Source organism: Somniosus microcephalus, chromosome 5, assembly GCF_052327205.1.
Source record: "Somniosus microcephalus isolate GS21.2 chromosome 5, FLI_Smic_1.0, whole genome shotgun sequence".
NCBI lineage: Eukaryota > Metazoa > Chordata > Chondrichthyes > Squaliformes > Somniosidae > Somniosus > Somniosus microcephalus.
Window position 1 is genome coordinate 141,086,085 of NC_140991.1, and position 16,614 is coordinate 141,102,698.

A 16,614-nucleotide genomic window follows, 5' to 3' on the forward strand; every position below is an offset into this window, starting at 1 on the left:
TGGTGCTACAGCTAGGTATCAGTCCAGACACTGGCCACTAGTGTGCTCTGTCACTGAAGTGCAATTCTGGTCACGCTAAAGGATTAACAATGCAATTTGATGTTGCATATTTATTGAGAAGTAAATTGCAGTTGATTACTGGAAAATGCTACAGCCACTATGGGGGTAATTTTAACCCCCCAAGAATTGGAGGGTTTGGGTCGGGTGAGAAGTTAAAAATTTTAACATTTCAAACCACCCCAATCCACCTTGAACCCGCCCACTTCCAACTTTAATGGAGGCTTGAAAAGGGCAGGCGACCAATCCGCTCTCAGAAGACGAGTTGGTCCATAACCGCTTTTAAGGAGGCTGCGTGCCTCCATTTTTGCATGCTTTTTATTTTTTACCTATTTCAGCCAGGTTTCCCGGGCCTCGGGAAACCCGGCAGGTAAAAGGAAGCGAGAAGGTAAGTGAAGTTACAGCACTGCTTGTGGGCCAGGAGGAGCAGGAGTGTTTCCTCCCAGCCCAGCAAGCTAACCTGCTTCCAGCTCTACGATCGCCAACTTGCCCCGATCTCCTCCCCCCGCCCCCTGTAATCTCTACCCCCGCCCCCGAGCATGATCTCTCCCTCCCTCCCGACCTGTTCTCTGCTCCTCGGCTGTGGCCTTGTGCCACGGGTCTTCCCGCCTGACAAGCAGCCAGCCTGTTGGGCGGGAAACCCGCAGACAAAATTTAAAAGACATCCTGAGGTTAATATCTGCTTCATACATTTGACAGGTTAATATCTTCCAGGTTTCCCGTCCAGAACTCCTTCTCCCCACTCTGAATGCGCCTCCCCATAAATATCAGGGCCAATGCGTATTAGGGATTACATGACTTACCTGGTTGACAAATCTTTTGGCAAGCTCTAAGAGAAACAAAGTTATTGTCATTTCCGCCACAGCCAGTGTAACTGAATGTCTCACAAGTGCAGGTCTCTTGCTTGTAGTAATACCGTAGGATATCCGCTGCACAAGTTCCTTTGTCTTTGGGCTTGGTACAAAATGAGGGCGAAACTGTAAAGAAATCATAGCTTTGAAACTATCTACCTTTATACATTGAAAACTATTATTCAACTTAAAATGACTTAAAATAAAGAAAAATATATTTTAAAAGAGTTACATGAAATTGGTTCACACTCTTGCTGGCAAGAAGTCACGTCCCTGAAGTTATTACCATTTCCATAGCAACCACCAAACACAAATTCCTCACACTGTCCTGTTGTGAAGTTATAGAAATATCTGGTAAAGGAAGCACGGCACGGTCCTGAATCTGCCTCCACCCGGCACATTTTGGGAATCTCTGCAATTAAAAAAGGGACTTTGTTAAATGCATTATACAGCACATCTATTTACATTGTTTCCTATCTATAATAAATCACAGGCAATATTACCACCAGATAAAAAAATATATTATTTAAAATGTAGCTTAAAGAAGTTACTCATTTGTGATTGCCATCAACTTCATACAACTACTTCAAAAAAGCCAGTAGAACAGTTATGACAGGATACAGGGATACGGCGGGAAAGTGGAATTGATGCAGAAGTTCAGTCATGATCTTAGTGAATGGCGGAGCAGGCTCGAGGGGCCGTATGGCCTACTCCTGCTCCTACTTCTTATGTTCTTATGTCTAAAATACATCAGGTTATCCCACAGATAAAGTTTTTGTAACACCTGTAAGCTGGACATTTCCACTTTCCAGACACTTAGGGCAGGAATTTAACTCAGGAGTCGGGTTGGAGGCGGGACTACAACTTTCGGGGTTGTAGTCCCGCCTCCATCGAGATGCGGCCAATCCACACGATTTTAACTTGATTGACCTTGTTGAGCCCGCCCAGCGGGCTCAGCAGGCCAATTAAGGGCCACCCGGCAACAGGTGACGTCACAGATTGACATTTCATCTGTCAAGACCTTTTGACAGCTGAAATATCAGCGTTTCACAGCTGTTTGAAGCTGTCAAACACTGACAGTCTTACTTCTAACCTGAGTCCTTCTCCACAGACTCAGTTAGAAATCTCTCCTGCACAGAAAGCTGAAGGCTGTCACTTTTGACAGTTCGCAGCCATTCTGCTTTCTGTGCCGGTGACATGAGGGACTCCCGGGACCTAAAGGAAGGAAGGCTGAAAAGGTAATTTACACTTTTTTAATCACTTTAGACACACCAAACACACTTACCTTTGCACACATCACTCACCTGAACACCAACATCTCGACCCCTCCAAGTCCTTCAACCCGACGGCTCGCCTCCTCTAACTTGGCGTGGTTTGGAGCGTCGAGAATCCCACACTTCAACCTTCAAAATAGGGATTAGGCTGAAAACTGCCTGTTAACTGGCAGTTAATTGGCACTAATCCCTTCCCGCCTTGGGTAGGTGGGTCCCAGTGTGGGGCGGGTACCCGACTCCTTTGAAACTGGCATGGAGGCTGTTAGATCCGTGTATCTTAATGTTGTGTCCTTCAATAATCAGACAACAGACTGCAGGGAATGATTCAACAGGTGTTTACTGAATGAGGGTTACTCTAGAACTAACTATACAGATCACTAATCCAGGTTTATATACAGGTGTGGTCACTGCCGGTACTACAGTATACAGGAGCTGTAAAAAGTAGTTCTCTCCCTTAAGGTATATATTACATTACATACATTACAATTCCTCCCCTTTTAGATTAACAGTACCACAACACTCATTTAACAATTAAATATCAAACTAATTACAATTAACACTTTTAACATGCAACATTAGCTGAAAATAGTCTATTTATAAATTCAGTCTTTGGGGAGGCTTCCTGATCCTTTCTGGATAGCGCCTTTCCCGAGTGTCTTGCTCTTGGTGCGGAGGCGATTCTGGCCCCCTGTCGTCGGTTGGTTCATCAGCTTCCGATGCCACTGTTTCTGGGGTAGATGCGACCTGTACGTCGGGTTCATCACCAGGTACGTATGGGCGAGGCATGGGGTTGACTTGTTCCTGTGACTCTAGGATCTGGTCAGCATGGCGTCTCACGATGCTCTCCCCAACGTCCACTGTGTACATTAGTGGGCTCTGCCGTGTGCATATCGTTCCTGGCTGCCATTTTTCTGTTCAGTAGTTGCGGGCCAAGACTGGTTGCCCGACATTGAAGCTCCTTGTTGGCTTCTCATGGATGTGCTGGAATTGCTTACTCTCAACATCTCTTCGTACGTTTGGTCTGAGCAAATCCAGGCGAGATCTTAACCTTCGGTTAAAGAACATCATGGCTGGGGCCTGGTTGGTGACTGCATGTGTCGCATTCCGGTCAGTGAACAGGAAATTGTCCACCTTGTGCTGCAGCGGAATGTTGTCATTGTACATAGCCTTTATTGCCTTCTTAAAGGTTTGTACGAACGTCTCAGCCAATCCATTTGTGGCTGGATGATACGGGGCGGATGTGTAATGCCTTAACCCATTCTTTTTCAAGAACCTCCGGAACTCGTCGGACACAAACTGTGGTCCGTTGTCGGAGCAAATCTGTTCTGGCAAGCCATTCCTGGCAAAAATGTTCCGTAGGACTGCAATAGTTTTCTCCGTGGTGGTGGAGGACATTTTGATGACCTCAGGCCATTTTGAGTGCGCATCCATGGCTATTAAAAACATTGAGTCCATGAATGGACCAGCAAAATCAATATGCACCCGTTGCCATGGAGATGAGAGCCACTCCCATGGGTGTAGAGGGGCATGTGGTGGTGCATTTTGGACCTTCTGGCATCCTGAGCAGCTCTTGGTCAGGTCCTCGATTTGCTGATCGATCCCCGGCCACCACACATTAGCCCTAGCAAGGCTTTTCATTTTCACCCCTCCCAGATGACCTTCGTGAAGCTTGGGTGGAATTACCACTCGGGATCCACACATCAAGGTCCCCTGGCATACTGACAGCTGTTCTCTTCTGGATGAGAATGCTGGTAACAGTGAGTCGCCATGTGCTGGCCATCCCTTCACCGTCAAATCATATACCCGAGACAGTGTCGGGTCATTTCGGGTCTCCTTCTCTATACCAGCGTTAGTTACTGGCAAGCATTAAATTATAGTCGAATGAAATATTTCGACAGGATCCACTGCTGGTGCTTCCTCCGCAGTAGGCAGTGGCAGGCGTGATAGCTCAGCGTTTCCATGCTGTTTCGTGCCCTTATACTCGATTTCATATTGGTGCGCCCCTAGAAAAAGTGACCATCTTTGTAGCCGTTGCGCAATCATCACTGGAACGCCCTTCTTTGGATTAAAGATGGAGACAAGTGGTTGGTGGTCAGTCAGCAAGGTGAACTTCTGCCCGTGCAGATAGTGATTGAACTTTTTCACTCCCCACACTAGGCCGAGGGCCTCCCTGTCAATCTGGGCGTAGTTGCGCTCGGCTGAGGTTAGTGATCGTGACGCGAAGGCTATTGGCCTCTCGGAGCCGTCTGAGAATTTGTGCGAGAGCACCGCTGCAATGCGGTAGGGTGATGCATCACATGCCAACCGAATTGGTAATGCTGGGTTGTAATGGGCCAATACCTCTTTCGATGTGATTAGTGTTTTGCTCTTCTGGGAAGCTCGTCTACATTCGTCACTCTACTTCCATGGCACCCCAGTTTGCAGTAGGGTGTTCAGTGGGTGTAGTATTGTAGACAAATTTGGCAAGAACTTATGGTAGTAGTTTACTAGCCCGAGGAACGACCTCAGTTGTGACACATTTTCCGGTGCTGGAGCCTTGACTACTGCCTCAATCTTCTCTGAAGACTTATGTAACCCCTCTTTATCGATAACGTGGCCACAATACGAGATCTGTTTTCTAAAAAACTCGCATTTGGGGCGGTTAGCTCGGAGCCCATATTCCTGCAATCGAGTGAGCACCTGCTCCAGGTTGGCAAGGTGATCACTGTCATTTTCGCCCATGACCAGGATGTCGTCCAAATAACACTGGGTCCCTGGGATCCCTTGCAGGACTTGTTCCATTGCCCTCTGCCAAATAGCCGGAGCTGATGCTAGCCCGAATACCAGCCGGTTGTATTGGTAGAGACCTTTATGGGTGTTGATTGTGAGGTATTTTTTTGATGCTTCTTCTACCTCCATTTGCAGATACGCTGGGCCAGATCAATCTTAGTGAAGCGTTTCCCTCCAGATATAGCGAGGCGAAAATATCTTCAATCCGCGAAAGTGGATATTGTACGGTGTGAAGGACCGGGTTCACTGTTGCCTTAAAGTCCCCACAGATGCGAACCTTCCTTGGTTCCCTAGGCGTGCTGCTCAACGACTTTTTCATCACAGGGACGATGGGTGTAGCCCACTCGCTCCAGTCTACCTTGGACAGTACACCTGAACGTTCCAGACTCTCCAGCTCTGCTTCGACGGCTGGGCGGATCGCATAAGGTACCGGTCTGGCCTTAAAAAATTTTGGGCTTTCGTTTTCTTCAATTTTAATCGTCGCTGTCACGCCTTTTAGTGTTCCGAGTCCTTGCTGGAACACTTCTTTCGCGTCAGTTAGGATCTTTGACAGTTGCCCAGGTGTGACGTCGTCATCCTTTTTGTCAGCCACAGTCAGTGCCTGTATGGAATGCCAATCTAGCTGTATCTTCCGGATCCATTCACGTCCTAGTAGTGGTGGTCCTCCATCTGGCAATACATATAGGTCCATTTTTGGTGTTTCCTTGCTGTTATATAGAACGTTCACCCTTATTTTTCCTTTGGGGTAGACTTTTTGCCCCGTGTACGTCTTCAAGACAATCTTTGTATCTCTCAAGTGTATATGTGAGAATAGCCGCTTATAGTCCTTCAGTTTATGACTGTTAGGGCTGATCCTGTGTCCAATTCCATTTTCACTTGGACTCCTGCTATCTTGAGCGTGACCCAGATAGTTTGGTGATCCTCTGTTTTGATGACATTATGTAGTTTCAGACAACCCAGCTCCTTGCTTCCGGAGTCTGTATCACTCTTCTGTTCGTCTGAACTACTCTCCATCACCTTATGTACCTTCTTGTTCTTCTCCTGTGGAGATTTCTTGCTGCTGGTTTTCTTTCCTGACCTGCAAACTCTTACTATGTGTCCTACTTTTCCACACTGTCTGCACACTTTGTCCTTGAACCAGCAATCATTATGGTCCTGTGTTGTTCTGCCGCAGCGATAGCACTTCACTGTTCCATATGACATTTCATTTGTGCCATATTCTTGCGGTCTCCGTTGTATCTCTGCAGCACCCCATGCTGCTGCTTCGTGTGATACTGCTATGCTGAAAGCCTTGTCCAGCGTAAGATCCCTTTCTGATAGAAGCCATTTCTGGGTTCCTTCACTTTGAAGCCCACACACAAACTTGTCCCTTAAAGTATCTGCTAGTCCCATTCCAAACTGGCAGTGTTTCGATAGCTTGCGCAGTTCCGTTAAATACTCAGCATTACTTTCATCTTTATGCTGGTTCCTTTTGTGAAACTTAAATCTTTCTGCTATCAGCAGCGGTGTGGGGTTTAAGTGGTCCTGTAGGATTGATACTATGTTTTCAAAATCCTTTTCTACTGGCTTCTCTGGGGTTACTAGGTTTCGCAGTAAGCCATACGTTTTTGCACCCATTGAATTCAACAATACCAGCGCTTTCTTGTCATCTGGCACTTCATTCGCCTTGCAGTATATTTCTATGCATTCGACATATGTCGTCCAATCTTCGACTTCATTGTCGAACGCTGTGATACTGCCACTCTTCGGCATCCCTGGGTGTGGTTAGACTGGCGTCTCCCGCGCTTTCCTTTCTTCCCCGCTGCGGCTTAAAATGGCATCTCCCGCGCTGCTGCCAACGCCGCTCTCGGCGGTCCTCGTGGCAAATGGCGACGCCTTGTGGGTTTCGTGCGCTGCTCCTGAGTTGCTGCCAACGCTTTTCTCTGCGGTGCTCGTGGCAATGGAAGCGCCTCGCGTTTTCCTGCGCGCCTCTCTCCCCCGTTGACGCTGCTCGGCCCTTGAACACCGGCTGCGCTCTGCCCTCTCTCTCTTCCCCATCGACGCTGCTCGGCCTTTTTCTGTGCCGCTCGGTCGGGCTCTAGCCCGTCGCTGTCCGGGAAGGGTCTACGCAGTACCTGTTGCCAGCCCATTTCGCTGGACCACTGTGACTGGAAAGCCAAGCCTGGCTCTCGACAGCCTCCCCTGCGATGCTCAAATCTCCGCTGGATGACTGGGCGGTTGCCCGTGGTCGACGCCCGTGCTTCTGGACGCGACCTTCTTCCACTGTTCTCCAGGAGCGAATCCCTGGGAGGTGATGCAGAGTTGCGGGTAGGTTCGAATCTGCCACGTCGCCAATGTTAGATCCGTGTATCTTAATGTTGTGTCCTTCAATAATCAGACAACAGACTGCAGGGAACGATCAACAGGTGTTTACTGAATGAGGGTTACTCTAGAACTAACTATACAGATCACTACTCAGGGTTTATATACAGGTGTGGTCACTGCCGGTACTACAGTATACAGGAGCTGTAAAAAGTAGTTCTCTCCCTTAAAAAAGGTACATACATTACAGAGGCGGGTTTGGGTACGGGCTGGGGTCGGGACCCCTGATTTCGGGATTTTAAGCCCCCGCACACCTCCAATCCCGACTCCACGACACAATGAAAATCCTGCCCTTAGCCACTGTGAATGTATTCCCTATCTGAACTTTTTTTTCCAACCTGGATTCCCAAGCCAGCTACTCACATGTGAGACAAATGAGAATGTAAAGAACATAGATTTTCACTTAACTGATCAGATAGTTCCAGGAATTCAGTTCCCAATTTTAAATCCCCCCCACCCCCTGCACGTCCAATGAGAATGGGGAATTCTCACTGGCCTAACTCTGCATGCTGCTTTAACAGGCGTATTCTAGCTTTGCACCAGGCAAGCAAGGGCTTCAGTGAAATTCAAAAGTCTGACTTTGATGATGTAATTCAGATCCCAACTATATTTTAATCGCTGACAGCTGTGTTTGGCACCTAGTGCTGGCCTCGCCAGGAGGACCGGCTGCAAAGCAGCAACAGGACCAGAAGAGTGTCGAAAAGTTAAGATAAATTTATTTTTGAAACATTTCTTTCTGGACCAGGAGGAGCAGGAGTGCCAAGGTGTCACAAGGAGACCGAAGGCCCCGGACTTCCCTCCCCTGACAACATTCGCCTATTCTCTCACCACCACGGTCACGGGTCCACAGCCATGGTCCTGTGCCGCCCTCGCCCGACATCCACCCGCCAGCCTGACGTCACTGACACCGGCTTCAGGTACAAGTTAGGCTTGCTATATTTAAATGAGGCCTAGAAGTTAAAATGGCCTATGCAGCATTTCGGATGGGAAACCCAGAAGTCCCTGCATATTTTGACAGGATCACCTGCCTGGAAGTCAGCCTGATTAACAGGCTTGGCTTCCAGTCGAGTGGGAAGCTCTCCCAGGTAGGGAGCTGGCAGCTGCTAATGGGAGCATGGAGCGGGGGGAGCGGGTCCGAACCCCGACATCAGAGGGGTCAGATACTGGGGGTCTGATCCCTGATCGGGGGGACATCTTTGGATTGGAGGGGGGGTCTAATCCCAGGGAAGAAGGTTATCTTGGGGGACCGATGGAAGCACTTCTGCTCCTCCTGGCCCACATGCAGTGCTGTAAAGGCACTTATCTTTTTCCTGAAGCTGTCCTCACCTCCATTGAGCTGCCGGGTTTCCCAAGGCCTGGGAAACCTGGCCGGCCAGGGTTAAACCTGTTTGGGAAGTTAAATGTGAGGCTCCCAGCCTCATATTTAAATGGCCATCCCACTTCCTGGGAGTGGGTTGGCTTCCCGCCCCCTGTCCCACCGCCATTAAACCCAAAAGTGGGCGGGTTGGAGGTGGGTTAGGGTCGGGTTTGAGATTTTTACATCTCACCCGACCCCAACCCACCCATTTTTGCGGGTTAAAATTCACCCGTGTGTCAGCAGATATAGCATGTTAGGTTCATTCTAATGAGATCCAAGATATAAAGAATTAGCATAGGAGCAGTTTCCACCTTTTTGATTTATTCACTATTGAATAATTTCAGGAATAGTATAAAACGAGCCTGAACTGTGCAATACATACCATGATCACTGACCATTGCAACTCTGGTTTGCCCTATACCTTGTGCACTTAAGTGAGTGAAATGGATTGTTCCCTACAATCTTATAAATTTATCTAAATTACATGTGATTTTTGAATAGCCCAATTTCTACTTATAGGTTGTACCTCTTTATACCAGAGAATGGCCCAAGCTCACTTTCCCTCTCAATAAGTTTAACCAAGAACTGCAGTATCTTAGTTTTCTCTTCGATTAGGTCTGAAGGAATTGATTATCTTTCACATACTACATTTTATTAAAAGCACTGACTTGAACTCCTTGGTGGCTATGTTGATAAATTCACAGCCCTGTGTGAAACCAAGCCATACAAACTAGGAAGGTCACAAATTCAATCTTTGGTCAGTGCTGAATTAGTCAATCTCAGCTGGGGTGAAAATAGGGTTGCTACAATCAGCTTTAGTGTCAGGCCTCAAGCATATGAAAGAAAGAATGCCAGGGTTCCCATTCCTGATCGTTATCCAGTGAAGTAAGGACAAGATCAGGCTCACTGTGATGAAGCCTCCTAGAATTGAAAAGCCTACTGACATTCATGTCTATGTTCACATATGAAGAATGGCTATTTGGGAAAGGTCCCAGAGGACATCTGGAGCCCCACCTCAGCATGAATCAATGCCTTCAGGAGAGCAAGGAATAAAACTGCTGCAGCAAAAAAAGGCAACATTTTCTTATAAATAGTCATGTGAAAACAACTTAAACCAAAATAGTATCTAGGCAGCATAAATATAGGTGGAGTTGGAATAAGGACTCCCATTAAGAAGGCCCCAATGAGAGGATGGGATTTTTCAAAATTTGGAGTCATTCTTGGAAATGTGAATTCGGAAAAAAAATCTAAAATAACTAAAAAAAAAACATCTTGAAGCAGTATCACTAGATATAAACTTTTATATAGAATGATCTGGCAAAATATTTTGCAGTTCCTTTTTTTAAAACAGCAAAGATCTAAATATTAGCAGAAATCCACTTAGCACAAGTATAACTGCAAAATTATATCTTGTTCTTGTAATTGGTAGTTTGTAAGCATCAGTTGCACAGTTCAGCTTGTCGGCTATTCAAACTCTATTTAAAACTGTTCCAGTGAGCAGGAACTCTCACCCTTCCTGTCACATTTTCTTTTTCCCAAGTGAACATGCCCCTTTGGCAAAGCCGCACCTTACTTAAACAGGAAAAATGCTTGAATAGAAACTTACTTTTAATTCTTCGGCAATGCAATGTGCATTCTCTCAGGGTTTGAAAGTTATTTTCATTGCCTCTGCAGCCACCATATTGAAACATCTCACACATCTGAGTGTATCTGTTGTAGTAAAAACTAGTGATCAAGGCTTTACAGGGTCCTTTGTCCGGTAACAGTAGGCAGACGTCTCGGTTGTCTAGAAAAATACAAGTTGTTGTAACTTTTGTAAAACTGCATGATAATTGAGTTAGTAAACAGAAGTCTTGGGTGGGGGGGGGGGGGAAATTGGGTGTCGCCCCTTTTGGGGCACCAACGTTGCCGGGGCACTAATTTTAGCGCCCCGAAAAAATTAGCGCCCCTCCGTCAGCAATTCACTAGTAGCGCCCCAAGCAGGAGGTGGGGCGCTGCTGGAAGCATGCCACCTCCTTCTTAGGGTGCTACAACTGAATAAGGCGGCACTACATGCAACAGCGCCACGCGTGTCGGCACGTAGCCCCGTGTCATTGCAGGTCTCCTCCCCTGATTTAAAGGGGAGGGGCCTAGCGCTGCACATACCAGGGCCCTGCTGGACCACCGGGGAGTGGGCTGCCGTTAAAACAGCCCGGCACTCAAGAGGAGTGCCAGGCTGAACAATCGCAGCTGGCACCCTGAGGAAAAAAGGGGAAGGGGGCAGGTGCTGGCAATTGGCCCCAAAAAAATGGCCGCCCAACACCTGCCCCTTTTACTAGCGCTGCCGCCGCTGCAAATCCACCCCCTGACCCTGTCGGACATATCGTCCGGCGATAGGTCAGGGGGCGCAAGCGAAGTTTGCAGCCGGGGCACTGTGCATTGCGATGATGTCATTGTTGTCGGCACAGCACCACGGGGTGCTACCGGCTACCACCGCCACTAGCCTCCCGTTGAATTTCACGGGAGGCGTCAGCGGCACCGCGCCCGGGCACTAGGGGATTTGCGCCCCCGGGGGCACTAACGAGTGGTGCAAATCAACCCAAGTTTTCCCCCTTGATGCCTAGAAACAAGAAACAATGGAAATCCAAACCATTACTGACTAGTAAAAGTACCTCCAGAATGTAGAATTCAAATGTGGTGGCTGACCTTAGCTAGTGTACAAGTGTTCTATGACTGCCTCAACATGCAGAACTGGGAAGAAGAAAATCAGCCAGGTTTCCACTTCTGATCGCCACCAGTGACTCCGGATAGATGGTGCACGAGTGTGGACTTTGGGTCATGATTGGATTGAATTTGCTTGTGATGCTGTTCTCCCCTATGGTTGAATGACCCGTCAACATTCATTGTTTAGGGTCACATATGAAAAATGGCTACTCGGGTGAGGTGCTGGACGGTGACTGACGTGTGAAACCACAGCTCAGCAGCAGTCAACGTTTTCAGCAGAGCAGAAAAAAGGAGAAAATAGACAATAAACTGTGGCGATGGAAAAATATCACCTACAATTAAAATACTCTAAATGTAAATGTGGAATGGCAAGAGTATCTGTTTTATATCTACACCTTGAAATTAAGCTGCCGGATAATAGGTTCTAATGCTTAACTAGTTAGAAATTTCTTTTCTGCTATTTTTAATTAATCCATTTGTTTTAAATAACAGAGAGGGGAATTTCAGACAATTATGTTAACCTACAATTCCACAGCATAATTTCAAGGGACTAGAGTTTTTGTTTATAAAAATTAATGAAGACATACACAAGCGGATGGTCAAATTGATTAAGCAACAACAACTACTTGTATTTGTATAGTGCCTTTAATGTAGAAAACTTTCTGAGGCACATTACAGAGGTAAAACAGATGCCAAGCAGTAGTGAGGAGTTAGGAGAAATGACCAAAAGCATGGTCAATAAGATATGTTTTGAAGAGGTTTTTAAAAGTGGGGCAAGAGGAAACGAGGCACTGAGGTTTAGGGAGGGAGTTCCAAGGGTAGGCCAGAGACAGCTGAAGGCTCTGCCATTGATAACAGACTGAAAAGGGTTAAAGGGATTGCACTATAGAGTCAGAGAATTGAAGGGTGTGGACTAGGCTATAAGAGGTTGCAGAGTTCGGGTGAGGCTAGGTCATGAATTTCTAAAAGAGGGCAAGGATTTTCAATTCAATTCAATACATTGGAAGTCAGCAAGAATGGCGGTGATGGGTGAAAAGGCCTTAGTGAAAAACAGACTGCAGGCAGCAGTGTTCTGGACCAGTTGGAGTTTGTGAAATGTAGAACATGGGAAGCTGATGATTAGGACATTGCAAAAGTCAAGTCTACAGATAACGAAAGTGTGGATAAGGGTTTCAACAGCAGAAGGCTTGAGGTAAAAGCAGACACAGGTTGTGGAAGCAAGTGATCTTGGGATGAATGATATGGGGTTTGAAATAGTAGCTAGGAGAAGGATGGAGCCTATGGCAAGAGCTGTAGAAGCTGAATAAGATGGCTTTGGTCTTTCCAATGTTCTGACTTCCATGCAGGGCTCGCAACATAAATATGGTCATGGAGTTGAGGGACAAGCTGGAGAAACAATGCTGGGTAAAACTAAACAGTTAGGCAACTTGTTGTGACAGAATAACTGGAGCATGATATGAAAATAGCTTTTGATGCTGAAGTGTGAAGGGAAGTGTGTACTAAAACGATCTGCCTTAAAAGGTGTTAGGGCACATCAAAGACAAATGCTCTGTGATGGTTTACCATAATCACAAAACATTGATTGCAAATGGAATAGTTTCTCTCTTCATAAGGCTTTAAGCAACAAATCACATTTCCAGTTCTACAGTGTTTGATAAAAATAATGATGCATTATTAAAATATCTTCTAACTTGGAGTAAGTATAATGAACATCAATATAATCCACTGTACAAACACAGAGCAGAGAATCCAGGCAAATATGAACTCTTCAGAAATCAGAGACACGGCCAAACAGTAGATTTTCTGTGGCCATGACAGAGCCCAAAGGGACTGTGCTGCACATTTGCTCTGATTGGATAAGTGGATAAGTGTTAAATGAACTATTAGAGAAAGATTAGCATTATGAAGGCTAGCAACACTCTATTTATCCTTATGTCCTTTTATACTAAAAATCAGAAGATATTTCTGGAAGGTAATTTAATACATTTTGCTGAGATATGAACTGAATCCAGCAGGTCTGACTATAAATCTCAGGAAGACCTCATTAGAATGTGACTCTGTGGGTCATAGTGACCTTCTTAAGTCTGAAATGTTGTGCTTCATTTATTGTTAGGTTGAAAGTAGAAAAATACTGCTGAATCGCAAGCAGCTCCAATTATGGGAACTCTATTCACAAATGTATCCATACATTTGTTACCTCCAGGTTCCACTTCTCCAATGCTTTCCTCACTGCCCTCCCACACTCCATGCTATATAAATATCAACTCATCCAAAACTCTTGCCATCCACAACCTGTTCAGCGCTGTCACCTCTGTCTTTGTTGATCTCCACTGGCTCCCCATTCCACAATGAATTGAATTCAAAATCCTCATCCCAATGTAGAAATGCCTCCATGGCCTCGCCTCACCCTAGAAAATGGCAGGAGATTACATCTGCCATTTATACAATCTAGACACAAATCTGCTTTGTAGCCCTACTCAGTTTTAAAGTTAAGCATTTGAACTTTTTACATCTGAGCAACCATAACAAAATAGCTGCGTACTGGGAACATTAGACCATTTGAGCTACAAAAATGAAACAAACATGAACTTGTAGATCTAGTGTAAACAGGTGTCAGCTGTGGCTCAGTGATCGCACTCTCCTCTGAGTCAAATGGTTGTGGGCTCAAGTAACCCTGCTTAGTAACAGCACAACTCCTGAGCACAAAAATCTAGGCTGGCACTCCAGTGCAGTACTGAGAGGTTCTTTTACGGCCATCTGAGAGGGCAGGCGGGGCCTTGATAATTAAACATTAAATCAAGGCCCCGTCTGCCCTCTCTGATGGCTGTAAAAGAACCCATGGCATTACTCGAAGAACAGCATGGGAGTCCTAGCTAATATTTATCCCTCAACCAACATCACTAAAACAGATTATATAGTCATGATCTCATTGGTGTTTGTGGACAAATTGGCAGCACTTCAAAAGTACTTAATTGGCTGTAAAGCACTTTGGGATGTCCTGAGGTTGTGAAAGGTACCATATAAATGCAAGTCATTCTTTCTATAACAGGGCATCTAATGTTAATTTTGGTAAGTTTTATGACCCTTTATTCCTTGTGTGTTGTTTAAATGCAATCAAACGATAATGAAGTAATTGATTTGTTACAAATTCCTCATTCAGCCCAGAATTTATGCAATCCTGTTATATTTGGCTTGTTGTGTCTGGTTTATGTTTTTAATGCAGCACAAAAAATGCCAGTACAGAACTGTTTAATCCAAAGTAGCTCTAACTGTGTCAACTCCATTGACACCTACAAAAAAATGGAAGTCAGATGGTACAGTAACATTCTGTAGACTACAATGCTGATACTGATACAGATACAATCTTTCATTATCCAGTGCACATCATGACTTCACAATCTTAAGGAATACATTCTCTTTAGATGAAATAAATCGCTGATCTAGCCAGGCACAGCATCAGCAAAGCAAATATGTTAAACAATATGCAATACATTGCTGTATTTTACCACTTAATAAAAATGTTACATTATAAGCCATTGCTTGTTATTTTTAATTGTAGAAGCATAATGTAAAGGTAAAGAATACAAACAAGTTACCATTAGTTCTCTCTGTTTTAACCCATGTCTCATTACTGCCACTGCTCCCAACACAAATGAGCTCAAGGAAGCATTCTAAAGACTGAAAGATGTGCTGCATCTAGAACCTGAGTGAACAGAGCAAGCAACTGTGTATCTCATTAACCAATCAGATTGAAGGATTGTGAAATTAACAGCACAAGGACTGGGAGGGAAGTGTAAATTTGATGGGGTGAATTCAATATCATATCAGGTACAGAAAGAGAAATAAAGAGGGAAAGAAAGATTGGATTAAGAGAGAGAGGAGGTAGAGAGGTTACGTTTTTAAAATCTCCTACAACAATTAAAACCTGAAGGAATGAGACGCCACACTTGTAATAGTTAATTTTCAGTGCCAGAGAGGTTGACCGACAGTAATTAACACTTATCACATTGTTAAAAGGGTACTTAGACTTGAAATGACTTGACAACTTTTTGTGATGGGTTTAGTTCGTATCTACCATGCAAATACAGCAACTTCGCACCATTCAATGCATTTCAATGGTGAGGCAGACAGCGAGATGTTGCTTTCATGAAGCTAACAGTGAAGATTCGCAACTCGGACAGCAACTTTAGATTTTTGAGTTTAACCATGTATCTGCTCCTGGTCTGAAGTTGCTATTACCATTTGCTCATAAATAACGGCAAGCACCATTACTTTGACAGCAAAATCTGGGCATTTATAACCTCCACTGTGGATTGCTCTGGACAGTCAAAACAAAATAATTTTGAGGATAGGAAGTATCAGATAAGTACTCCACCCATTGCCTCATATATTGTGGGTTGTACAGTACTTAACTGGCACTTTCCTTTAATTACACAGGGCTGAAATAAAGGGATGACTGCTTAAAATACATTAACTGACCCTACAGTTAGGATACTTAGAAATGTTTCCACTACAAAATTGAGTATTATGGCCATCATTTCTATGTTATATTTAATCAAGTTGTTGGGAAAGGGTACACAATAGTTATAAACATTTTAATATAACAAAATTTATTTAAATTTAGTTGTATTAATCATCCTCTAGATTTGTCCCAAACTAATGCAATACTGTCCCAGTCTAATAAAAAATACCAAGCACAGAATGGAGTTGACAGACTTCTATTCTGAGTCACATCCAAAGCCAACATGGGCAGTTTGAGCTAGAATCGGCGATGATGGCTATAGCTTCTGGAGTCAAGATGTAGATATCTAAAATGGGTCATCTGAAATTTCTGGCGTGTAGGCCAGGCAATTGTAACTACAAGTCCTGCAGACATCAGAATAGTAAAACCATCAATGCAATGCTTTTAATCTAAGTTTCATCACATCAGCAAGCTAACATTGTTCCAGGTGCTAAAACTAGCTGTATTACAAGTGCCTTCTTGTTTATGACTGGTTAAAGCTGCATTTACACTGGGAAAAGTCTCTCCAATACAGGAAACTTAATACACACTGTGGAACAAAGTATTTTCGGGGTGAATAAACAGAGAAAAAAGATATGGGGAAAATTATTCCAAAAGGAATGTGAGGAAAAGCAGTGAAAACTTTTACTACAAAAAACTACAAATAACAAACAGGAAATCTTCTCCAAGTGTGAACTCATGCCAATAGAATTAGTCGGAACTGTGCCTCAAAAACCTCCA

The 16,614-nt window shown here is 44.8% G+C and overlaps 1 protein-coding gene across 4 annotated transcripts in view; it reads right to left on the minus strand.

Annotated features, from left to right (window-relative positions):
- Nucleotides 1-16,614, minus strand: part of tfpi2 (tissue factor pathway inhibitor 2) — a 71,573-nt gene that overhangs the window by 54,184 nt on the left and 775 nt on the right. For 3 of the 4 annotated variants that reach the window (XM_085988288.1, XM_085988290.1, XM_085988289.1), the window contains exons 2-4: nt 10,276-10,455; nt 1,141-1,320; nt 861-1,034 (exon numbers count right to left, since the gene is read on the minus strand). In XM_085988288.1, coding sequence (XP_085844414.1) covers nt 861-1,034; nt 1,141-1,320; nt 10,276-10,455 — 534 coding nt within the window. The remainder of the gene's footprint in view (nt 1-860; nt 1,035-1,140; nt 1,321-10,275; nt 10,456-16,614) is intronic. The other variant, XM_085988291.1, reaches the window with a different exon arrangement.